General features: G+C 37.9%; 1 protein-coding gene across 1 annotated transcript in view; it reads right to left on the bottom strand.

Annotated features, from left to right (window-relative positions):
* The window catches only part of DSCAM (DS cell adhesion molecule), a 477,293-nt gene that overhangs the window by 394,438 nt on the left and 55,125 nt on the right, over positions 1-27,730 (bottom strand). The window contains exons 2-3 of the mRNA XM_074904021.1: positions 11,113-11,430; positions 7,521-7,667 (exon numbers count right to left, since the gene is read on the bottom strand). Coding sequence (XP_074760122.1) covers positions 7,521-7,667; positions 11,113-11,430 — 465 coding nt within the window. The remainder of the gene's footprint in view (positions 1-7,520; positions 7,668-11,112; positions 11,431-27,730) is intronic.

The raw sequence follows: 27,730 nt of genomic DNA on the forward strand, positions 1-27,730 counted from the left end.
GGAGTCAAGGAAGCTTAACAGATGTACGGGTTTGACTGCTTTACCCTCTGTATGCTATCACAACTTTGAATAGAATTAAATCTCACCGACATGTTTCTGGTAGAAGGTAGTTTACGTTCTTTTTTTTTTTTTTTTTTTTTTTAATTTTATATATGTTGCCAATATTTAAGCATAAAAAATTGTACTCTTCATCCCACTCCACCTGGAACTGGAAAAAACCTTGCATCTAGAGTGTTCAGTGGCATTGGTTAAGAATCTGCTGAATGCTTTCTGGTTGGCAACCATGATTAAGCCTGACATCAAAACAAAACAAGAAAGATCACAACTCATCTCTACTAGACACAGCCTCAATCAAATGGCTGGACTTAATCCCTGTGATCATCAGCAATAATCTAATTCAGAACATGGGACTCTGCACACAGTACCACTCTCCATAAAGAGATTTTTTTTTCCACTACGTACAAACCTCGTGGCTGAAGAAACAGCAATTGCTCTGTGTAAAGTGAACCACTGCTGTAATCTCCAAACCCCAGCACAAACGAAAACTGCAGTGCTGTATTATAGATGCCACCATGTGATAACCACTGGCAAACATTGACTGCTTACTGTCAATTGCGGCAGTTCAGAAAAGCCCTTTGCGCAGAAAGAGATCCAAGAGCCCCTGAGCCTTTTAAAGACAAGACTGGAGGACCTGTGTGTAAATAAATAATGCAATTCATTACATCAAATGTAGGTCATTGTACACCAGTGACACTTCAAGCTGTGGTCCAGTGTGTCTAATTTCTGACCGATGGAAAGAAAGCTGGCAGGAAGGCCCATCAGCTGTCATCTGCATGTCAATCTTCAGCCCTTCAGGGAATTGCATTCCACTCATGCTTACACACCTTTCCCTCAAAAACTCCTATTCTTTCAGTGCAGATTTAAATACACCATTGTGCACAGTCGTTATTATCTGTCTCTCTTTTTCTGCTTTTTTAAAGCAGTCACACTCTATGTATAAATAAGACAGATTCTTGCATGGTATGTCATTAGACAGGAAAATGGGAATTCAGAAAGGTCAGGGCATGAACCTATTCATGATCCTGCTCTGGGCACTAAGCTATTCAGATACACTGAAAAACTCAAAACCCCTCGTAGTTATCAGAATCAGGATGGAAGTCATTCATAACAGAAGTACAGTGCATAGAGACAGACAAAATTTAATTCTTCGGCCTTTCTCTTTGTTTCCATCTGCGCTTCAGTCTCCTCTTTCTTGTCACTTTGCTGATCTCTTACACTGACCTTTATTTTTAATAATCCCTTTCTGCCCTCCTTCCCCTATAACCACACCCAGCCTTTGCTCTCTCTGGGGCTAATTAACACATGAATGGACTCTGCTCTTTGCTTTTACCTAGGCAGAGCAGAATCAGCAGTTATTTTGGTTTTACCTTCCCTTCTAGACCAGCTTCATTGTTCTGCATGTGAAGAAATATTACAAGCCAAGCACTAGCCTCCCATCTGCTTTGCAGTTGCTCAACAAGAGCACAGTCAGTACTGTGGCATTTTTCTATGGTTTTGTTCCTTGGTTTTATGGCCGTTGTTACAAAAGCATACTTTGCTGCACTCTTTGGTCTTGCAGTGCCTAGGCTGTTTTCAATGGTTAGAAAGTCAATACAAAGCTGATCCAAAAGTCTCTTTCTTTTGGAATGGTTCGTGAAGGAAAGCAGTAAGGAGAAAAAGAAACTTCACCTTTGAGCAAGCTGTATGTAGCTATAAATCATGCAACATTCTAGAATTATTTGTCATTATGTTTAGTGTCATTTAATAAATATGTGTAAAAGCAGGTTACTGATACAAGAGAATCATTATGTTACATTATAATTCAAATTAATTTCAGACTCAGTTTCAAGTCAATTGACAGTATACAATTCTTCAGAAAAGAAGGATCTTCAGAAAAATGATTCTGAAGTTGCAGCTGTAGAGATGGTACAGCAGTAACCTATACTTTGTGAGACCCTTAAGGCTTCTCAGTTGGTCCATCTATTTTGCCAACATCTCAGAGATTGTTAGGCAAGACACACATCACTGCAAAGTTTGATTGTTTTTACTAGAAGACACAGATGAGCAAATAAGATTTCTTTATGCATTCGTAGCAGATTGACAACTGCAGGAGTCTGCTGCTGTCCTTGTCTATCATGAGAGTTTGTAAAACAGCTGTTTCTAGTGGAGATGGCTGAACATTTCATCTAACAATTATTATTCAGAATGGATCTTTCCAGTATGAAAAGATTTCTGTGTATTTGTTGTTGGAAGTTGGGGTTTTCTACATTTCCCCATAATAGATTCATCCAAATAATTGTTTTTGCCTTGCTTTAAAAATCTCTTTCCCACTACCTTGGCCCCTAGAGGATACCCTAAATAAGCTTTTTGGCCTCAGATTTCCTGGCACATTTAAAGACAAAGTGTAGAAACAAACCCCCAATTATTTAGCTGTTCCCCTGACAGACAGACAAGCACATGAACACCTTTTCAGCCTACAGCTGTCCTTGCACATGGAAAATTCATAGAATTCAGTATTTCTGGCTCCAGACATGGGCACTTTCACCTTTATTGAACAGGGAGTCTGACCTATCTGGACACTCCTTGGAAACATTCTAGCAATATGTCTTAATGCATTTCAGCTCCCAATTACTTTGCAATAACCTGGAGGCATGACATAAAATTGCAGCCAGGAAACAGAAGAGGCTTTTGTCCAGCCATATTTATTACACACTTTGATTATTATGGACATGACTGCGTTCTCTGAGAATTAAGCATACAGACAAAAGCAGGTATGTCCAGGATAGTACACTGTTGCAAGACCAAAAGAATCTCACCATCTTAATGAAGGAATATACCTCAAACACTTGTTCTAAAAAGCTTTTTTTTTTTTTTTTAACATTATAAAAGTAAAAACATTTTTCTTTATTCTTTAATATGTTAAATTTACATAAAAAGAGAACTGATATCTAGAACAGCAGAACAGTAGGAAACAGCTGAAATAAAGGATTGTGGTTCATCTACAGATCTTTCTATCCTAATAGTCAGAAAGGGACTACAGAGACAAATATATGAAATATTTACTCTAATTTGTACTTGGAAGTATTGCACTGGAGTTTAAGCCTTTCAGGAAAACAAACAAACAAACAAAGCTTATTTGTTGGACTACTTGCATATGGAACTTCCCCACTAAAAAGCTGCCCTGTTTCCTTTCATAGGGGGTCTCCTGTTCCCCCATGTAAGGTGTGAGCTTCCTCGGCTACTTGTGTCTATTTGAAACTGTTATATCATCTCAGTGAAAATGTTCTTCTCATGTTTTTTTTTCCTTTCTCTGACGCCCCCTTCCTTTTTATCTTTCCCTCTCTTTTCAAGTAAACACTATCTAGTTTTCCCACAAAAGCCTTGTCCACCTCAAACCATGATAATCATCACTCTGTGAATGTATATTTTTTTATATTCTTGCTCTTTCACAGTAGAGGTTTCCCTCAAGATGACTCTCATTTTTGCTGATGTTAATGAGTAACGACTAAAACAGTTCTATTAAGAAATAAGAGAAAAACAAATCAGAACTTGATGTTTTTCAATATTAAATGGGGAGATTGAAAAGCATACCAATTAATCTGGTCTAGCACACAGAAAAAAAAACCCATGGTAGCAGTGCCTGTATAAGCAAGCATATGCATTTCCTCAGAATATTGACCATTAGTGGAAAACAGCTCAATAATTGTTTTATGTCTTGCATCCTATTCATCAGCACTGGCATTCTAAGAAGACAGGCTTGATCAATAACTCCCATTTGAGTTCATGGCCAGATTATTGCAAAATTGATTATGGGTAAAACTCAAGGCAATTGTTTTATGAAACACGTGTGGGTTCTGGTTTTTAAATGCTCTCACTATTAAGCTGCACTTAAAGAGTATAAATGGTGAACAAACAAATCTTGCAGTCATTGTGGTTAAACTGGAGCAATGTTTTCCTGCCTCACTTTTGCCCTTGCACAACAGATATCATCGACCTGTAATCTAACCTGTGATTTCATCTCTGAAACTAAACCTTTCCCATGATGTGATCCAATATGATAAACTGAGATTTTCAATATCATCAGTTTTAATGAATGATGTTTTATTTCCATTTAGATTTCTAACTGTTGAATTAAGGGATTGTGAGATAATTAGAAACTGGGTTTTAAGTACTGAAATTTGTAATAGATTTTTAATGATTGTAGACTACTCAACCACAGCCAGAAGCCACATTAAAGAAAAAGAAAAAAAAAAAAAAAAACACCTTAGGTCCGTATAGTTAAATGTTATTACACACTTTTATTCCCTGAACGTTTGGGGTTAAAATCAATATAGACTAACCAGAACGAAATTATCTTAAAATAGCAGCCATGACTGTCTGCAGAAATGCCACACTTTCTTTTTTAAAGAAGGGGTTAGAGACCTGTGTGCCCCACTCTTGATTCCAGGGTGAAGGGCATGATCGAGCCATTCAAAGATATCACATAGGTACAAGGTACTAATGCTCAAGTCAAAAAAAAAAAAACTCAGATTGAGAGGACACAATCTATGCTGACAAAGAAAATATACATGCTTTCTTACAATATAGAAGGAATAAACTCAGAAGAAATATTAAAATAGTTAACGATGAAAGTATACACAGTTTTTTCCTCCAGGCAATATTCACACATACAAATGGACGTGCATCCTGTAGTAGCCTATTTTAAGATGAAGCAAAGTAAACACATCCATCCACTGTTGCATTAAATAATCTTAATTATAGTTTAGATAATCTTAAGCATAGTTCTGTAATAATGGAAATCTTATTTGCAGATTTAAATACAACTCCTACCTGGCTATATTGGCTGAAGTGTTGCTAAGTCCTACAATTCGGGTATTACAGACCTCTGCATGGAAACACACTGTTCTGTTGATTAAGGATACCAATTAAACTCAGACACCAGAGTGAAAAGAGTAGGTGTATCTTACTAGTGATAACCAATGTAACAGTGTAATACAGAAAACATGCAGTAAGAGAAAGCAGAATAGTGCACTTAAAGCAGCAAACAGGAAAGAACAGGGTAATGCGTTAAATCATTACTACACGAGAGAGAGAATGAAGATTAAGAAAAAATACATCACCACTTGTATCCATCATCCAGATTCACAGAGCTGGGGAGCCCTGGTTACAGCGAGGGTTTGGAGACCCTGTCCTGACAAGTGGGAAATCCTACACGGTGTATCCAAAGTCGCTGTGAGCGGGTCCAGCCTTATATACTAGAGATCAACAAGCCAGAATAGCTGGCACCTTTGTTTTGAGCAGAAAATTTCTGGTTTCATCCTCCTGTTGGATTCCACCCAAAGCCTGGCCAAGGCTCAGGGGGGAAACCAAGGGATTTTCTAACAAGGCCAGATACTTGGGTTCTCAGCCTTGAACAAGGCTAAACAAGGCAAGTTGGATACATTCTCTCCTCACTCCTGATTATATTTTGTCTAAGCTGCATCTTTCACTAGCGAGTTTACATGCTTTGTTAATGATTACACACTAAGTTAGCAGCTTTGGCTTGGGGCCTGTTGTTCAGGCTTCAGTACTTCAATGCTTTAGCACTTTTTACATCAGCATAAGTGGGTTGTTATAACTTAGTACACCACCTACTAGCACAATGGTTTTCAGTTATAAAATATACAGGATTCATCTATAGGTCAGCTCTGGCTTGGGCCTGTTGTCCAAGCCTTAGCACTTCACACACTCAAATTTCAGTTGCTCGGTGACAAAAATATATGCCATATCAAAATCAAGAGCATAACTAGGAAGTGGATTTGCCAAGCTTAAACAGTGCACCAATAGTATAGGACAACTGATCACCAATTACATGGACCGTAAATATCTACCAAATCCTTAAAAAGATATTTGAAATATATTTTTTAAAAAATAGAATAAGCTTATGTAAGGAATCAATAGAACACAGAAAAATAAAATCTACAAGTCCTATAGAAACAATATTTTCATCAATACCATGTTTGTCAGAAAGATTATTAATATACTGAGAAGTACAAAAACATTTCCACACTTTGTACAACTGTAAACAGAACCACATTCCTAAATATACTCTGCAGCAATTCAACTCAAAATATTTTTTTCCATTCTGCATTACCCTGAAACAATATATATCAAATTTCTGCACACATAAATCATTTGTACGTGTAACAACAGCTGCACTGTAATATATAATTTAGATATGTACTATACTGAAAATATTTTTCCTACATATACTTTCTCCCATTAAATTCTTACAAAGTTTATGCTTTAAAACATTTCCTGAATTTCCTGTACTTCCTGAACAATGCCTCACATTTCCTCACTTTTTTCAGTACATAGATTAATGCATATAACTGCTTTAGAATAAATTGTTTCACTTCAACCTGTTCAGCTTACACCCACAGCTTACCAGTGTTATCTATGAAAATATTTGAGACTGAAATGTTATCAGAGTATTGTCCTGGTTTTGACTCGGGTAGAGTTATTTTCTTCATAATAGGTGGTGTGGTGCTGTATTTTGGATTTAGTATAAGAATAATGTTGATAACACACTGATGGGTTTAGTCGTTGCTAAGTAGCACTTACCCTAAGTCAAGGACTTTTCAGGCTTCCCTGCTCTGCCAGCCAGGAGGTGCACAAGAAGCTGGGAGGGAACATGGCCAGGAGAGGTGACCCAAACTTGCCAACAGTATATTCCATACTATAGAACATCATGCTCAGTATATAAACTGGGCAGGGGGGTGGCTGGGGAAGGGCCAATCACTGCTCAGGGACTGGCTGGGCATCAGTCAGCGGGTGGTGAACAATTGCATTGTACATTCTTGGGTTTTATTTCTCTTCTCTTATTAGCTTCCTTTTCATTACTATTATTATTACATTTTATTTCAATTATTGAACTGTTTTTATCTCAACCCATGAGTTTTACCTTTTTTCTGATTCTTCTCCCCACCCTGCTGGAAGCAGGAGGAATGAATGAGCGGCTGTGTGGTACTTAGCTGCCAGCTGAGGTTAAACCATGACAGTATAAATATTGATTACATACCTCATTTAAAGATAATCAAACAAATTTAGATCAGAATTCTTCTAATCCATGAGTAACATTACTAGTGAAAAACAATTACAACCCAACACATCCTTTATGACACTCAAATTTTTTTGGCACATAGGAGTTCCTTATCAAAGTTAAAACATGAACCCGTTGCCACAGCACCAGGAAGCTGTTTTTGTGTCTGGTATAAAACAAAAAACATGTTATTTTCCCCTCAAGCATGCTAGAAAAAGCAGGGCTGTCTAAAACCTTCATGTCACACACAGTCATAGGGACGCGGCAATGCTAATGTGAAATATGTTACTGGAAGGATGACATACCATTCAGCTATAATTGACATCAGGCATTTGGGGAGAAAAAAAATAGGAACCATAGCTGCCATTGCCAATTGGAAAAGAAAGCCATAACAACCTACCTGAGACAAGCGAGACTGTGTCTTTCTCCCATGAGACAACAGTGATGTATGCCTCCACAGAGGAGGGGATAATGCACTTGAACACTGCTACATTGCCTCTCATGGCTTTCTGGTCCTCCACACGGACTGTATAGGGTTCCCGTAAAACTGAAGATAGAAGAAAAGGTTTTGTTAAACAGGTCGTAATCACACATCCCATCCATTGGTTAGCCTTGCAAAGTTCCCCCAAGAAGGTTATTGAGGTTGTGAATTTTTTTGTCTCAGTAAATGATACAGTTCTGCAAGGTTGACTGCTAATTAATATGAAAGCATTCCCAGATCTTTTTATTTCATCAAAATCTGCAATTTCATCATATTTCTATGTTCTTCCTCTACCTAATTCTGAGGGCAAGGAGAAAGACTTTTGTAAGAACTGCATATTTATATGGGTAAACGGTGTTATGTCTTGTGTTACTCGTCTAGTTCCTCATACCACATTTCCCATCACAAATTGTTTTCTGCTTTCTATCAAAGAGTACAGAGTACATACAAGCACTGTGTGTGAATTAGACATCCAGAGGGTAGAAGAGAAGGTCAGTGTCATTTAGGATTTTGAAGAAGTGAGAACTGAAGGAGAAAATCGATGAAGACGACAGCCAGAGAAAAAGCAGGGTGTCTCAGAAACACAGGAATGATAGTAGGTAAGAGCTACAGTCAATTGACCAGCACTGAAAGAAATAGGTTAATGGCAAGAAAACATAAACTATGATTCAGAGTTGTGTTAAAAAGCAGCATGGGGACACTTAGATATGATTTGTTTAGCATCTGGAAGAATTAATTTAATGGACAAAGATTTAAAAGAACGATTGGAGAAATCCTTCACACCAAACTAATACTGATGGGATGAGATGAAGTTGCATTGGTTAGGAGAATAGAAAGAAGGAAAATCCTGGCACTGAAACAATTCAATGAAGAATGAGGGGTGAAAAATCCCATGAGCAACAGTTAATGGAGAAAGTGGTAGAGCAGAGAAGAAAAAATGTTGTCTACTACAAGAAGTAAATGGGCAAGACAGGAAGGACAAGCAGCAATGTAGACTCTCCACAGGAACATAAGGTCAAAATGCAAAAAAGAAATCACCACAGCCAACATAGTTACATATCTTGAGATGGTGAACAAAGTTATGTATCTTGAAGTGACAAACACTTTCAATGAAAATAGGGTTGAATGTATTGGAAAATGATGTGTGTGTCTGAGGCATGTATATGCCTGAGGGTAAAAGCTATTGGGAAGAACAACCCCAGTGCAGCAGTGTAACCAAGTCAGCAATGCTGAACTGCCACATTACAGTGACATTTCTTGCCTACATATCCTGCCCAAAAACATATACCAAGCTCTACCAATTACATTTAAATACATTGATTCTAGACTGAAGAGTCAGTAAATCCTTTGCAGAGTTTACAAGTGTGTTTCTATACACCATGAGCACAGGAATTTCTAAAAGTCAGCTCCACTTACAATACATTTCAAGAAAAAAAGGCAGAGTACTGAAATGTAACTGTAATTTTCACAAATGCAAACATCATGAATTTTTCAGGTCCAGACTATAGCAATATGACAGTTAAGAACTCTAACCAAAAGTAAATTTAATTATAAGTTAAATATTTTTTTTAAAAATCAAAACAAATCCATCTATGATAAGATAGACAACACAGTTTTTAAAAAAGTCAGTATTTTATTTTTAATCAAAGATTAAGTTTCTTCATCACTTCTCTAAGTGCTGAACTGATATTATAAGCACCTTTAATGTAGTGACTTTACAACATTGGCTGCCCTGTGATGAAGCAACCCCCTAATCTTCTTCTACACTGGAGGGAATGGCACGTATATCATTTTAATGAGGCTGACTTTTGTCTAATGCTTGTGCTCCAACCATCATTTACAGAAAAGGCTTGTTTAGCAGCAGTATCCTAACACACTGCTAAAGATATTTGTATTTTTTCAGGACAGTTGGCCATTTTGAAGATCTGCCCAGTTGATCATTTCAGTAAAAGCAAACACAGAAAATATATGTAGGGCACAAAAGCTGGAAAGAGATGTATTCATTTTCTTGTTTAAAAAGTTTCATTATTGGGGTTCCACAGATAAATGGGTTAATGCTGAGCAACGCATATAGCTGCATCCTGTCATCTGTATTGTATGCTTTTACAACTAAATGAGCATCATTTCAGAGTCTTAGCTAGCAGCGTTGCAAGTTTTAGCCTCCTCTGCATCACTGCATTAGTTTAACTAAGAAACAGAAAAACTGGAATACTGGAAAAAACGCTGCCCAAAAGGTGCTCAAAATTGAGACACATTAACAAATCCACAAAGGACAAAAATAATACTCTGTTCTTTCTAAATATAAATCTGCCAGACAACTTGTCCACAAATCCATTAAAGTAAAACCAAAAGCACAAAAAACTGAGTTTCAAACAAAGTTGATTACTATATATTCTTATGAATCTTTTGTTTTCAAATATTTTTTATCTGTGGACAGGTAAACATTTTCCAGAAGAAATACAGACCATGCAAACTCCACACATACGTAACATGTGAACTTGCCCAATACTAGGTCACTTCTTAAGCAAGAAAACCCACTTTTCTAGACAAATTTTAATAAGACACATGAATTTCATGGAAACGTGTTTTTTATTCTTGCCTTCTAATTGTCTACAAACTACAAATCTCTGAATGAGAATTTATTGTTAAGAAGAGAATACATTTTCTTATGTTAAAAGAGAGTCACAGACAAATCCACTAACTATTCACAGTTTTCCCCATATAACTTCTGCGAAGGTGTATCTCCAAAGGAAAGCAACTTCTCTTCTGAGAAAAGACTAGCATAGCTCCAACATCAACAAAGATGTTACACAGATTTGCATTAGCCAAGGGTCAGCTCCCAGACTAGCTTTTGGTTTTTTGTTTGAATATTTTCATTAACTGAAGTGGATAGACAAAACCTTCAAAAACTATGCAATCATATGTTTATGTGCTGTAACAAAAGGCCTGATTTTGATCCCACTCTAATTCTCCCAGTCTGCACACAGTCAGTATAGAAACCAGACGCAAAACCATTATGCTCATTTGAATCTTTTAGCTTAAAGAGAAAGCACTGCCTACGGACCAACATCAGTGGCTGACTTGTTACACAGGACACAAGTTTCTCTCTCAAATCAAAGCACAACTGAATACAAGCAAACAAGAAGGGATGTGATTAGGCAAAAATTCCTCTTTTCTTCCAGTCCCTATACAAAATCCAAAGACTACATCTCTTTCTCTCACAGCTCTTTAATGAGTAAGCATGGAATGATTAATTATTATCAGTTAATTTTTCCTTATACTTGTGTAGAAACTCAACTGATTATGATCTTTGGAAAACTAACTTTTCACCAACAAAATAAATCAGGAACAGAGGGAAGAATCTTCTATTTTACTTAATATTGTGAAGAGTTCAGAGGTTACACTTCTGGCCAACCTCCTTTGATTCCCAGCTGCTGCTACTCTTTGTCTGAAACACCCAAGTTTCCTCCATCCTCAAGCCCATGTGAACCCAGTAAAAGGCGGTACTTACCAGCCTTAATGTGAACATCCTGACTTCTGATTTTCCCTGAAGGATTTTCAGCTGTGCAATAGTAAGTGTTATCATGGATTAAGTTATTAAAGCTTGAAGGAGGGAAGGGGAAAATTTGGAGAGTGCCATTGGGGTGGACGTGGCGGATCCCTGGGACATCGTAGATCTCCTCGCCCGTTGCTAGGTACCATCTGAGCGTCACAGGGGGGATCCCTGCTGCTGGACAGGGTACCAATGTCCCTGTGGTGCTAGCAAACACTACCTCTTGCAGAGATGCATTGACAAAATATAGACTGGCGTGTAGATCTTCACTGAAAACTGCAAGACAAAAAAGAAAAAGAACAGACCTTGAAAATCCAAGAAATTTCAGCTACACACAAAACAATTTTACTTACTTGCCACAAAATCAAACACCCATGCCTAGGGAAAGTAGTCAAAACCTCTGGATCTAATGAAAGTTCTAATAAAATGTTTCTCATTTCAAAGAAAATATAACCAGATTAACATGTTAAGTGGTTTACATCCAAAAGTAAAATGTGAAATCCCTTTCTTAGTAGTGTAAATTGAAAGAGATCTGAGCACTTTTGCATTTGCTGATGCCATGTTCTTTGTAAAGACAGCAAAAATGCAGCAGTAATCTACTTCCATGAAATTTCTAGCAACTAAATTTCTGCCTGGAACACAGGCAGTTTCTGTTAGCACTATATAGTTATTTTTACCGTTTTTCCATGGCAAAATGATTTATAAAGTAATAAAAAGAACTGAGCAAACAATGGAAAAAATCCCCATAATTCCTTAGTAATAATACATACCTATGCTTAATACAGATATAACTTAATAAATACATTATATAATTTGATCAGGTTTTTCTAACGAAGACCTATAAACCTAGGTACAAAGCACTCTCATGGTAAACTTGGTTCTGCCATCCATGTGACTGTAGTCCCCCTCCCAACATTAAACCACAGATTCTGTAACACTGAAAAAAGTCAGTATTTGTCAGAGCACAAGATTAGCCCTCATTCTTCTGAACGCTTCTGACATGGGCTATTCAGCTATTACCCAGAGGGCCTGAAGGCTCCAGGTGGCTTGAAGGTTTCCCAACATTTCATCAAAAATACCTTCCTAACCCACTCTGTCTGAGAGCATATCAGCATAAGGCATAATTTTTGCTTTCCAGTAAAGGGAAACCAATACCATCACTCTGCTGTACATTTGCATACACTGCTCGCTTGTAAAAAAATTGCCAATTTTGCTTGACACGAACACAGGAACATGCATATTTCACTATATCCTGAATGCAGTAGATTCTGACATGATTTTCTAAAGCAAGTCTGGTGAGGAGTAAATTTCTGAAAAGGACACCATAGTGCGTCAGGCCCAAGTGAGCACTGATGAGACAGATTTCAGGGTTAGCCTTCATTTGCACTAGATGGCTGCTATTGTCCTGCAGAAGTAAGTTGCAATCCCAACGCAAAGTCATCAAGTGCTGTGTCTAGCTCTGCCACGTAGCCTTTTGGTAACTCGGAGCACAAACTGGACTATTTTTTCCTTCTCTCTTTTAACACCTTGAGAGATACAAAGTGGGAAGATATTATCTTCTAAATATCATTTCTGGTATTGACCATCAGGAGAGACCACCTCAAAAGAGAGCAGGATTAGCTCTGGGAATCCCTATAAAGAAAAAATTAAGAGACACGCTCTTAAAGCAATAGGGAAAGGCATCTGGCATCCAGGAGGCAGCCAGATAAATGGGCATCACAGAGCAGGATGAAAGGCACTTGAACATTCAGAAACAAGAAATTTCAAGCACTGGAGCTGACAAGTCCCTGCATATAGATGATACAGGTACTAGTACAGAATAAAGTCCCTTGGAAGAAACAAATTCTTCCTAGTTGGTGCAGCCCTAGGAGAAACTTGAGTATCTGGAAAGCAAAAATAGGCATAACAGGACTAAGCACAGGAAGAAGCAAGGCTGAGTAAGATAGTGTCCCTTCTACGTAATCACATTTCTAATTATAGTCATACGATAACATAATAGAGAACTAAAAGAAAAAAAATTGGCATTGTTCATCTGCTGTACAAGCTATTCTCTACAAATACAAGCAAAACAATCAACAAGTCATTTTAATTTCTATTGGCCACCAAGATTTTCACATAGAAGTAATAAATACAGTTCACATTTGACAACTTTTATTATGCTATAAAGATTCTTAACAGACATTCATGTAAAAACGCTAGATTTGCTGGCTGAGAATAAAGAGGTGAATACAAAATTGCAAATGCCACAAAAAATACAGAATATCAAGAACTATGTTTGACACTTCCATAGAATCTAACTTTCTAATCAAAATGCAGCACAGCTGAACTAGAGACTCATACTAGCAGCACATAACAATGAATTTTTCCAGCTGCTTTGTATCCCCTGTAGAAGCTTTCACTACTTTTGACAAACTTTCCATCCATCAGCCTATACAATAGTGCTTCATTTTGAAACTGCATCTGGTACACATTCATCTTAATGGCAGACACAAATACACTAAGATCCCTGGAAAATAATTGCAGCGCTATAATACACACGCATATACACAACGCTGACAATCCAGATGCGTTTTGTGGTGGAAAACAATGTGTAAGCTACTTGGTTACATTCAACAACAAAAATGAGATTTCTTTGCAAAGTTCCATAGGAAGAAAGGGATTAGCTGAATAACAGAACAAGTGATATATCAAAACCTAACTGAAACTGAGACAAGTCAAAGATGATATGTAATTATATGTCACTTAATGGTAAAATGCAATCCAACTAAACACCATATTTTCCAGTGAGCAGAAGTAAGCTCAGACTTAAAATTGCAAGGGGGAGCAGTAGGGAAAGTTGATGGAAGTTACAGATATAAAACAGTAAAGGGAAATACCTGAAAAAAAAAAAAAAAAAGGGTAAGAATACAAGAGGGGGGATCAGCGGGATTCTACAAACTGCCTAAACGCTATTCTGAAAACAAGGCCTTTGAAGTATTTTGTCTCCAGAACAATGGCTACAATTGCAAGGGCCCAAGCAAACAGGTTCAGGCCTGCCCCCACCACCTGCTCTGCAGCAATGAACCTCTACAAGGCCTCTAAGCCAGAACTGAAATGGCTTGCCATTGAGTCCAACTACACTTGGCCTGGACAGAGATAACATCAGCATTTTCAAAGAGGTGACATCAGTTAGCAGTCCAAGGGGAGGAAAGTCAAAGTTTCCTCCTCAATAAGGTTTATTTATTACCAAAACCAATAATACTTGAGGGAAATTGGAGGAAGGCTGAACCTCAGCAGTGCTCAGTGGACGCTGCAACTGAAATGACAAGGTGACAAACTGCACCTGCAAGCACTTCAGGGCAAGGAGGCAAAGAACTATGCCCTTAACTGTGTGGTTGAAGGAGCACATAAACAGCTTATCAGCTGAACAGACACAGGACAAGAGACACTTCTTGAATCTCATGTTAAACAGATACCATTATCTTACTCATACAATGAGCATGGGAAAGAAGGAAAGATGGATACATTTTCGTAACTTTAGTCGAAATTCCTTAGACTCAACTATTTGAAGAGATAAGGTGAACTGACAAAGCCAAGGAAATTTCTCCTGCTTTTCAGGGGACAATTTCTCCTGCTTTTCAGGGGAGACAGCACTGCCATGTCATTCCTAGCAAAGTGCTGAATATGTCATCCAGATACAAAATTTCTTTTAGCAGTTGAGAAATCTCCTTTCAAGCAAACTGGCTTATCTCATGACAAGCTGGTCAGTTGGGCTGCAAATCAGTCATACCAGGAAACAGAAAGTGAGACTAAGTACTGTATAGCCAGTCTGAGTAGATGTAACCAGACTGGAAAGAGATAGGTATAAAGATCTAGGCGGTGCTTTGCATTTGCTATACCTGTACCTATTGGCATAGCTAAGACTAACCACTTTTTAGTTTGTATAGAGGTGACCTTTACACTCTATGGCATGTCACTCCTTCCTCCAGGTCTCCAGGGTGCTGCAGCTCCTACATACATACATGCTGTGCACTTGAGGGTCTTCTATAAGGGCCTAGAAAATAATACTTCTGCTATTACTGCCTATAAGGGTATCATTTGTCAAGTCTTCATTGTATTTTACACAAGACGAGACAGGCTGAAACTGATGCTTCGCAATCCTCCTTTTTAACGGGTAGAAGGAGGCGTCACTAAGACATAAGAAAGATGCTACATTTGAACTCCCATACTGGATCAGGCTTGGGTTCTCTCTGTGTATAATCTCTTGTCCTGGAGGGATCAGTATCAGCTGCAACAAACAGGTGAACGAAGACATGAAAAAGGAAACCCTGAAGCTATTTGTCCAAGGGAGATCATCCTCTTCCCTTCCTCCACCATTCTCTATGTCCCCCTTCAGACTGGTTCACCTTTAAGAACTTTTACCATAATGATGCCAAAAGTGAAAACTTCCATGGAGTTTATGTGTAACGTAAGAAAAATTTCAACTGTTCAACTCGGTGCTAGAATGCAAAGCAGAGGCTTGGTGTTGTGCATTTCCTTTTCATCATGTTCTCTTTCATAGTTCAATAAATTAACACATCTGTGATTTTTGAAGCCAGCTTTTTGTGCTTCACATTTTCCAAAACCCTCTTTCCATACTGTGCAATTGACCACTTAAAGCCACAGTTTTTTCTTCAGTTCTTGAAAGAACTGAAATACCTTTGGGCAACAGACAACTCAACATGTTCAAAAATATTAATAAAATGTCTCTGAACAATTAATAGATACTTACATTGAAATTACCTTCCCTGTCCTTTTCAAAGGCTAAATACTATTCCTGTAATGCTTATGCAAGGGGAAAGTTTGGTCCTAAATGAATAACAATTCCAAAACAAAAGAAAAATTATTTCTCATTCCTTTGATTAATCAAATACAGCATGACATATTTATATAGATAAAAGTATGAATCAAAAGAAAAGTCTGGAGCAAAGAGATCACTGAAATTATTTTTAAAAAAAAATAAAAATCAAATTAGAAAATATAAATTATGTAATTAAGCAGTTGACTGCTCTCCTGCACTACAGCAGGTTTATAGCAACAGATTTAACTGTCTTACAGTGGAACATCATGTTTGCCACAGCCCTGGACATTAATTTTTTCTCTCCTTTTCTGTTCAACGATGTTATGATTGATGAACTGAGCAACAATCAAGTATTTTCTTTAGATTTAATAGATCATATAATTTCTTTAGATTTAATAGATCACACCTTAAAGTTTAAGAATTTCTCACTGTTAAATACCACAATGTAAACACAAGGAACCTACAGGCAAACTCAAGGAGTATAATAAAAATATAAAAAATAAAAATAAAAAAGGACAGCATAAAGTCTAAACTTTGTCTCTGTTGGAAATCAGTGACCTGCGAATACCCTTTTTTCAGGAAGCTTCTTCCTGGTGCTGATTCTTGCAGTCTGCTCTTGGAATGGTAGACACCTGAGACCCCTTTGTAACAGGATGGAATAACACTCCAGCAAAAGCTGACAGTTGAGAAAATTTGCTGCAGGAATCTCCTCAGCCACATAAAGCAGGTGCAAAGCAGGATGAGACACAGTCCCTTGAGCAGTTAAATGACTAGGAACACAGGTAGTCTCAGCAACGCATCAAGCTCCAATCAAAGTTTAAGAAAACCAAGAAAATGTCAACAGTCTGTGTACCTTCTGGAAGATGCCTTTTCCTAAGAGACTGCAGGTATTCTGCCTAGGTTAGAAGAGCTGTTTCTCTGAACCTTCTGCGCAGCTAATGTAGGATGACAAACACAGTTTAAAGTCAGTTTATACTCCATTTTGGTGCCGCAAATCACTCACTTGGTCCTTCATCTCCACCAGTTAGAGATGAGGACAACTCTTCACGCCTCTTCAAGACCTCAGTTAACTGAAGAAGGCTAGCACAACTGCCCCAGTATTTTTAGCTTCTAGGTGGATGTTTGTGTGTGCATTTACATGTCCTTCTACTGTGAGTCCAGTCTGTCTGGCACACGCACTAGCCTAAAAGTATCACACCTTTTGCCAGACCTCACACCAGCAATTTTACAATATGTCTCCAGGTTTCAGAAAATTTAAAAACAAGGTCTTTTTTGTGGTTTTGCTTTTGTTTTGCTGAGGGAGGTGGCACATAAAAAGCAATAGTAGAATCACAGCAAAAAAGGTGAAGATGTTCCCCTTCACTCCCAAAAGGGTGGGTGGAGAGGCAGGAAAGAGAGATTATCTGCCAAAATGAAAGGAAAAGGAAGAAGCAGCTAACAGGACTAGTGGAAGTCAGAAGGATGCTAACACCCAAGGAGAGATTTTTAAAGGATCTCCTCAGGATCCCATATCTCATGAGAGATCTGGTATCAGCGAGGCAGCTCCTTTTTCACTGGCCTGAAATCAGAGTAGGAAGCAGGCAAGAAGACATAATCTTGATCATAACCCTTAAAAAAATACAGCTATTAGGTAGAGTTTATCCTTCCTTTGAATGCCTTTGCATCTTTTTTATTTAAAGCCAAGAAAACAGTATGAACATCTACAGAAGAATATTCCACTTGGCATTACTAAAGTATGCATTTGCTTTTCAGAGGTTGAACTTCTCTGTGAAGTTTTGGGACACAAATATAATAAGATAATTGAGAAATTTAAGGAACAGAATTTAGGCCCCATTTTCCATGTGGTCAGTGAAAAATATTGAGATCCTCATTACCAGAGGAAAATAAAATAATAATTATTCACTGTAAAAGACAAATATTTTGTAAGACAATTTAATGGAATGAATGTAAAAAGAAATCAAAGAAAACACCCAAAATATTTGTAAGAAACTGAGAAACTGGCTGAAGACATCTAATCAGTATATCATGTTTAAGCAAACTGAATTAACAGGATCATACTACAGGTCAATTACCCTGTTGACATCCAAACAATATAGTGTGCTAGGATAATCTTTTTTGCATAAACACACACAGAGAACTGATTTTCAAACCAGTAGAAGAAGCATTACAAATGCAATCACAAATATGCAGATTAGTTGGTGCAGAACGCTGTCAGAGAAAGACAGTCTGGGTGGGTGGTAGGGTGCAATGCTAGTGAGCTATGTCACTATTCAGCATGATTCTTCCCCCCCAAGATTCCATAATGTATCACCATGACTGAGATTTAAAAAAAAAAAAAAAGAATAACAACAAAACAACAAAACCAAACAACAGAAAGAATAAGGCTAGATAGGCCTTTTCTCCTTTCCTCTAATACATCTCACCTCACCAAAGTAAAAAAAAAGACTCTTATTGTAAAAGAAGAAAAAACTGAGTCGACACCTACAAACAATAACTGTTATTGCCACTCAATTAAGTAACAGGCTATGCAAAGTGACCTAGAGATATAACTTCAGCTATTGTGAAAAGATCAGAGTGATGAGGCATTACAATAATCCATCTGTGATCATGTCTCCCTCTAGGGGTTTTATTTAATGACTAACATATAATGTTGATAAATATACATTTTATTAGAGTAAGGGTAAACCAAATGCCCTTTTACAATTTTGGCTTTGATTCTGACTCCAGACAAGAATTTCATATGCACCTTTAAATCAATAAAGATTGAATATTCCTCACTATTTGAGGGGAGGGAGGGTAAAACAATTCACACAAGGAGTAAGTCTCAGTTGGAGGCAAGACAGGCATCTTCAAGAACAGGGAACAGGAAAACAGCACTGGATAAAGATGCTCTGATCAGACTCCAAAGTAAATCTTACTAAAAGGAACAAAAAGAACAAAGAAAGGGGCAAACAACACTAAAGAAAAATGATGAGAGAATGTTAAAATCAACACAAAATAGCTTTAAGATGGAAAACTAAATCAATTGCACAAACTGATTTGACATTATAAATATAATTAATAAAGAAATTAGTGTATTAAATTACTACACTAGTAAAAATGAATACAAAAGCACCAATGAACCACCACCACGACAGCTTTAAGTCAAGTCAAGAAAGGTGTCAAGGGAAAAACTTTTGTTTGCTATCAACCAGTTTGATCTCCTTGATCAATATTACTTTCTTGTAAACTGTTCAGAAAAGCAGAAAAAAACCACAAAAAACCAAAAAACAATTTTTTGTCTACTGTTGTCATCTCCTGCAAAAAGAAAGGTAACTGCACTGGTTTGGCCACAGGTGTTTATGAGAACTATGGAGAGAAAAACCTTTTTTTGTTTCCCCCAGAAGAATATATCTTCCAGTAGCAAGTGCTGAAGCATCCATTGCTCTGACAACACAAAATTTTCTGATACTTCTTTACAGAGGCCTCCTAAACACTGAACAAGCAGAAGTTTGAAGAATCTTTTTCACCAGTTTTTCAATTAGAAAATGCAACCTTGTCCAAACGTGAGCTTTTCATGGGTGAGCTGTCAGTCGATGTTGACAGGCTGGCCTGCTAGGCTTGAGACAAGCCCTAGCACCTGCAAAAACCTCAATCGGTGCATGGAAAGGGCAGAGACCCAGTGCACCTCAGAGCAGCACTCTGAAACCCAGGGTCTCTGAATTTGACCAAAACACTCCATGTTTTCTCTTTGTGGTGGCTACCAGAGCCCCTGATGAAACCAGATGACAAAGTGAAACCTGACCGCTCCCTGCCAGGCATTCCTCCCTGTCTGGCATCCAGGCACAGTGGCAGAGGGTGCCCCGGGAGAGAGGCAACAGGGAAGACAGTGTCTGGAAATAAGGAGATGAGGGGCCACTGCAGGCAGAGGCCTTCCCTCCACACCTGGACCTCCTCCTCTTCCCACCTACTGAAGGAAGAGTGTAAGGGAACAAGAAAGGGTTGACAATACAGCTGGAATGGACAGCCTGGAAGAAGCCTGGAACAGGCCCGTTATCAGTCATTTACGTCTTCCTCATACAAAGAAAGGCTCTCAGGGAATCAGGAGAGTGTTAATTTGCAAAATGTAACATTCCAAAATTGTCCTCATGTAAATTGTTATGATTGCTACTGAAGTACAAAGCAATGAGGAAAAAAAAAAAATCAGAATAACATAGTCTACAGCAAGGATGGATGAGCTGGTTAGTTTTTGCAGTTTTAATGTATATGATTGAGTAATTGGTATCATTCAGAAAGCCAAAATTCTTTCCGCAGTATATAATCTCCCAATGCAGAACTGCTTCCCATGTAGTGTGTTGTATAATGGTAGCCAAGTATTTTAGGGCCAAACAGCATAAAATTATAGCATGTCCACCAAAAGGAACAAAAAAATAAATTATGCTTTTTCAGATTGCTACTCTGATTCAATGTGCCAGCGCTCAACCTTTTATTCCAAAGGGGTATTCATTTGAATTGGTTTCAAAATCAGAACTGCTAATGAGGATAATTAAATATACAATTGTTTTTGCTTACAAAAATGATCACTACAGAAAAAAAAAAAATCACAAAGTGTTTTATTATCATTCTCACAGGACAGAAACTTCCGTTAAACCAAAGGAGGCTGCCACAATTAAAAGAAAAGGTCCCTAGGTGAAACCATAAAAAGAAGCGGAACTCACAAACAAGTTGCAACTCTGGAAGGGGGAGAAGTGTGGGGTTTGGTGGAGTACACTGTAGAGACCTGAATGCACAGACAAATGCTCAGTGGCAAATGCAATAGGTGCAAGTGACAGAAGCCTTTAATCAGCTAAAAAGGAATAATGGAGTAATCCGTTTGTCCTCACTTTTAATTGTGTGTTCAATAACAGATTGAATGAGAGGGTAGATATTCATGTGGGATAGGCATTCCAGTTTGGGCTGCCAGCTACCAGAGTAAGATGTGTAAGTAAAGTTCTTCACTCTTATTTAAGCAAATAGAGAAAATGTTCATTTTACTTGAAGCAAGAGCCAACGCATAACCTCAACTCCACTCATTCCTATTCTAAAGAACAGATCGTGAGAACACCAAAACCAACCAGACAGAAATAAGAGATTTGGATTTGGTTTTAATCACAAAAATATTTTATGAGCAAGAGAAATAAAGATAACTAGCTGTGTCACAGAGTTGTGAAAAACTGAATTAATCAATATTTGTATAGCTTTTCTTCTGACTGATTCACAAAATTATCACTTTTTCCATAAACAGAGTCATTACTCACAAGGATTCACTGGCTGAGATCTAATAGCTTTCAGGCTGGGGCTTGTCTGCAAATGCTGCAGCTGACCCAATACTTTCTTCAAGTGTCCTGCCGGCCACCCACATCACGTCCTATAAGGACAATGGAGTTTTACAACTAAACAACAGCAAAGGCTAGCATAATTCTCATTGGACCTGTGCAGAAAAGAGTAAAAATTTTTAAAAAAAAATCTCTTCCACACAAAGATGAAAGTAAAACAGGTCAATATTTTCAGTGAAAGTAGTAAGTGGCAAGATGCTTCACAAAATTTTATCAGGGTATATTTACACCAAAGCAGACAGCTACAGATGAGTCCCACAGTCTGGTCATTTCTGTTATCCTTCCACATCCCAGATGAATGCTCTAATACTCATGCAAGCCAGAACCTGCAAGATCTTTCATCTGGATGCAGAAACCAGCCAGGACACCCTTCTGGGATGGATTCTTAGTCTCTGATTTTTCACGTGGGTGACCTCCACTTGCTGTAAGTGAGCCCTACTGGCAGAGTTAGTCTCCCACCAGACCAAGTAAGCCTTCCAACCACCAAACTATAGGAAACTAGAGGAGAAAAAAAAGCCAAAATATCAAGAGATTTGTAAACCCCAACCTCTCAGTTCTGTTATTCCACATCACAGTTATTACTGAGTATCCTCAAAAGTGGCCCACAAAAGCTAAGTCAGCTAATTCCTCTCATGCCCTCAAGAAGCCTTAAGGAGCTCTCAATAGTAATGATTACAAGTTCAGCAAGCTCTTGCATCTACAACACGGAAGCAATCTTTGTTATCACAGCTGAAAGTTGGCTCTGTTACAAGTTTCTGTAAATCCAAAGCAGGGTTGAACATGTACCACAGAAAGCTCTATCCCAAAAATATGAGAGGAGAGAAAGAAGAAGGAAAACAGAAGGAAAGATCTGGATGATGCCCAGCTGTATCCCACTCCCCCTCTGTGCTCACCCACTTGGGGGGAAAATTATGTTCTCCTTGGATGGACTCACCATTGGGAGAAACCATATTGCCCTGAAAGAAAGATAAGAATGGAGGTCTGGGGTTTGGCTAAGCCTACACAGCTTCTACCCAGACACCATCAGTAAGCTCATCCAGGAAGTACAAGAATCTGAAACACATGCTGACAGACATCAGCATATGAAGCACAAGAGTTTACTGTAAGAAGTCATAATGAAACATTGCTAAATACCTTGGCATTAAAAGAAAATGCAGAAAGAATTAGGTCAAAGCTTTGGTGGTACACTGTTTCCAACATAGACACCATTTTGCTTACCTGTTAGTCCCTGCTAAAGGAAAATGCAAAACCTGCCCACCAGGGCAATGAAGATAAGCAGAGCGTGAGGATAAGCAAAGCTACCTCTGCAGCACTGTCTGAAAAACAAAGTTATTCCAGACACTACTAAAGAGACTAGTAGTACTGAATTGTACTGTATTTCCTAATTAGAACATGCTGAACAAAACCTGTAGTCTTAACCGTCCCAAGTCACCACCATCCTCACTAGCACGTCAAGGACAAAATGTAATGTTAGTGTGGTGCATCATTTGCATCACACATCATACAATATTGTGGTATAAAAGCATTTCCATTCAGAAAGCATATCTTTACTGTCCCCCACCTCCCCTCCATGGTTCTTTCCCTTTCATCTCAAGCTTAACTGCAAGTGATTTAACCAAGAAAGAGTCTATATTCCACAAGTCTGCAGAAGCAGAACAAGTCAAGACACCTGAAAATGCAGAAATTGAAAAAAAAAAAAAAATCCTGAGTCACAGGCAAGACAGTACATACCCTTGCAAATGACTTTGAAGGAAATAAACCTCTGGGCTCAGTGGAGCAAACCCTTGCCTGTATTAGAAACCCCTTCAAGAGCACGGCCACTTGATATTTGGATTTCCTGGTCTGCTGTACATTTTCAAACCACTGTAGAACATGCAGCACATCTTAAACATTTTGCCGCACTAACGCTACTTCACAACTGTGCTAGATTTTTCCACCCACAGGGACAAGTTCTCAATGTGACTGTATTCTTTCTGACAGTTTGCCTGTCATATTAGATAATGCTGGCTTGGGCTGAGTCACAGCAACAGCCCAACTGCAGAACAAGAGCAGCCCTTCCCATGTGCCACACACAGCACCAGCAAAGGATCAGGGAGTCGAGAGGGCACAGATGTCTGTCTTGCTCAAGGGATGGTTCTCAAGTAATGCAGTGTTCAAAAAAAGGGGAGGAAAGCGGGGGGCAGGGAACAACACAAGAAACACATAACAATTACTTCTGGACAGCACAAACAGTCAATACCAATAGATCTAAGCAGATAGTCTCATTTCCGCAAAGCAAATAGAAGTTGTACATAATACTGACTATTTTAATAATGAAATGGTTGAAAGGTTCCTGAAGTGATTTGGCCTTAGTAAGCATCAGAATATGTAGGCACTAAGTAGCTCAAATACTACAACACAACAAAGCATAATGAAGAAAAGAAGCATTGGTAGTACTTGGTTATTGCTTACATTTTTCTTAAACTCCTTCTGTGATCACCATGATGTACTAACTTTTGTTTAGATCTCACATGAAATGAAAACAAAACACACTGGCATTCATCTCTACAGCTATAGAAAATGAGAGCTATGACAAATTACTGCAACCTTAACAAAACTACCAAAAACAAAACTAGATTTTCATTTTACCTATCACTTGGAAAGTAGGAAAGGGAGAAAAAAAAAGGCAAGAAAAAAAGCAGATCTGAAATAAATTTTTAGGATTTAATTTTGTTTCTTAACAAAAATCAAATTATAATTTATGGAATGCTCAGTATTTGAACAACTGCAGTCTAGTACTCTGTCATGGGTTTACTATACAATTCATCCAGTATAGCATGCACAGAAAATATTAGTGTTTCAGAATACACACAATCCATTACATTTCTTTTACTCAGTAAGAGGTAAAATCTCAGAAAGTTAGGTTTTGCGGGAGGAAGAAAGGTTTTAAGAAGAAATTAAACAGATCTAAAATACATTTAAATAACATCTTTCAATTTTTGTATAGCATTGAAAATGGGGAAGAGATCCTACCAACATTTAAAAAAAAGTTCTCTAAGAGTATGTTAACATGCTGAATGATCCCAAGATAACATTCAGAGTTTGGAAACGGCAAGTTTGGCATGGTAATCAGTTGAGGAATAGAAATACCTATGAAAATATAATGAAGATGGCTACAGAATGAGCATATAGTAACACATTTACATTTTAGGTACTCTTGATAAAATACAAGACTAGGTTGCCTTGAAGGCCTCTTTGTTTACCTGAAAAATAAACACATGAAATGCTGAGCTGTGACTTGCAAATTCCTGGGTCCTGTTTTAGTCCCTCATCAGGCTTCCTGTATCACATCAAGGCAATCACAAGCCTCAAAGTCCAGTTTTCTTTGAAACTTCAGTGAAATCTGAACACTGAAACACCAGTAACAATTTGTGCTTGGTCCTTTCCTGTGCTTTCCAGGGATTTAAAATATAAATAATAACGTATCACTTCCTCTCTCAAGTGTGATGCGAAAAAAAGCCCTTGCACCTTCTTTGCAGCAAATCACCTAGGTTTTATAAAACATCATTAGATAAAGTAATGTGCACCACAGCTGAACTTACAAACATCTACCAGTTCACTATGTGATTTTAATGTCTTTATATTGTGGACTCAGCTTTCCTAAGTATTTATCTTCTTCAATTATATACAATAAAACAGCTGGTCTACAGAAGCTTTTTAATAAATGTATCCAAAGGTATAGTGAGTAGTATCAGTGATCTACAGTGAGGGACTGACCTAACTGAAATATTGTTTAAAACTTACACAAAAGTAACAGCAATATGTATCTCTCACTACATTGTTGTAAGTTCAGTCTAAACAAATCTGTTCTCTTCCAGCTTCCCCAGCAGAATACTTTACAAAGACTATGTCTTAAAAATAACTGCATGGATTCATTTATTTTGTTATCACTTCTGGCAGTAGAATGACAATGTTCTACATAAATCTTAGTGAAAGGAAAAAGGATTCTTAAGTCTTCAGTTTCTTTAAACAAAAAAAAATCAATACCATTTTTTGCATAACAGTAGAAAAGGATGTTATATCAAATGTCCATATACCTATCATCTGTGCTCCAACAGTGCCTGATAAAGAATGTTTAGGGAAGAGCCTGTCACAATCCTTTCCTAGCGGTGACAGCTAATTTAAAGTTCAACACTACACAACTAACTAGAATTACCTTTTCTGTTTGCAGTGTTCTGCACTCATTTTCTTCCCCCACATGCCATTTTATTCCCCATTATTGCATGATCCTTTTAACTTTCCAGCTCTACAGGCTGGGCTATCTTGAATACTGTTCCATCAGAAGACTTTAACATTTATAAGCTTATTCAATTCATTTATGCATATGTTGAACAACCTATAAAACAGCATTTTCTCTCCAGCATGAAAATCGGTTATTTGTTTCCTACTTCTTTTCTAGCCTATCATTAATCTACATGAGGACCCCTCTTAGCCCATGGTATCTTTCTTTCATAATATTTGATACTACATTTTGATTAATTCTTTCTAAAGATCTACTTATGTTATACTGACTACATTCTCCTTATCCAGCTGCTTTGATTCCCTCAGAAAAACTGTAATAATTTGCAAGGCATGGCTTTCCTTTGCTAAGGCTGTATCAGACTTCTTCCCCAGTACACTACATTTACCCGTGTGTTCTAAAAACTTTGTTCTTAATACATGTTAGCTTATAGTTCTTTACCTTAGTCCTTTTAAGCACTCAAAGAAAAATAGCAATTCTAAGTCAATATAAGTAAAAGGTTACAGCAGTCACCATTTATTGAAGTAATTATACATATATTTTTATTTATAATTTTTCAAGGAATCCCATCCACGACTGGTGATTCATTGGCATTCAACAGATGAGTTCCTTCTAGAATTTCTTCCACTTGCAATGACCCTTGAGGTACAAGGTGCACAGACTGATTTGGTCTCCTAGGTAAGCTGTGCAGCAAAATTTACCACGCTTATCCCATCAATGCACTGAAAAACTGTTCCTGTGAAACCTACCCATTTGCAGGCAGTTTAGGTCTTGAGAACTGCCGGTGCAGACAAATTATTCAACTCATGTGCAGTAGGTCTAACATGTCTAGTTTGGGATCATCTGTACGCTGTATCTGGAACCACAGAGCAATCAGAGACTGACAAGCCCAACCTTAAAATGTCTCTGCTGGTGGGAGTATTATAACTGAGCATCAAAGAGAAGGTCACTGCGGACAATTCATATGGCTTTTCTACAACAGCTTTACGTCACTGAATACTTCCTTTGTTCCTTTATCAGGTTCACCTAATCTTTTATGCATAAGGTGAGCTATGTCTCAGGATCTGTTTTGATCTCCTTCACTGTGAACAGACATTTCTCTTGGTACGGTTTAATAACTTTTTTCTTGCATGTTGGGACACAATGCACATTGAGAAGGATGCTTCTAATAACTCTGTGTACTCTCTTGCTTAACCACATTCAGGTGGGGTGTACAGGAAAGAATGCACCAAATGTCTAGCCCTTTTAGAAGTTTAAAAATGATTTTAAATTAATTTTCTAGCATCCCTAGGGATTGGGTTGCTTTGTCCCAGATGCCCATTTTCAAATACTTGGGTTATTTCAGAATTTTTTAGGTTCACTATTTTTCACCTTGATTTTATCACTATTTCTCTAAGAATGAAGGATTGAACATGGATGTTCTTCAAGACTTCAGCCCCGGAAGACAATTCACACAAATCATGCGTTCTTCCACACTTGTCAACTCCCCATATCTTTAAGTTTCAAATCATCTGTTCCCTTTGTCCTGTTTTGGTTTGTATCATGCCCTAACTTACCTTTAGAGACTACCCGTTCCTCCCACAAATCCTACTCCTTCCTTTAGACATAATTTTTTTTCAGTTCAGTTATTGAGGTTGGGCAGATAATAAAAGAGCCTGCAAGAAAATGTTTAGAGGTCCTACTGTTCAGCTTTTTATTAAAAGTCTACTTACAGCGAGTCTTTCCCTATTGTTTCATATGTTGCTGGTATTTCTTATAATGTTACAGCTGCAGCTCCTACATCCTCTGCCAGACCAGGGCACAAGCGATGAGGAAGCACCTTCCCTGGAAGCTCCCAACCACAGCATGTACCCTTCACCCATCAGTTTCATGGGCAGCATTCAGTGCAACCAAGCTAACCCTAACGAGCTCCAAATACACCTTTTCATTCATCAGTCACATTAAATCATAATATTTAAGGCTTAATAAAATGACTGTATGTGGCAAAATAGCTTCTCCCACATGCACTCCTGCTCCTAATCAGTGCTAATTAAGTATCTGCATCATATAAATCGACAGCAATGTAGATTCTGAAGCAGAGTTTAAAGTGTAAATAATGATGAGATAAAAGAGATCTTTTGAGCA

The sequence above is a fragment of the Athene noctua genome, chromosome 1, assembly GCF_965140245.1.
Source record: "Athene noctua chromosome 1, bAthNoc1.hap1.1, whole genome shotgun sequence".
NCBI classification, from domain to species: domain Eukaryota; kingdom Metazoa; phylum Chordata; class Aves; order Strigiformes; family Strigidae; genus Athene; species Athene noctua.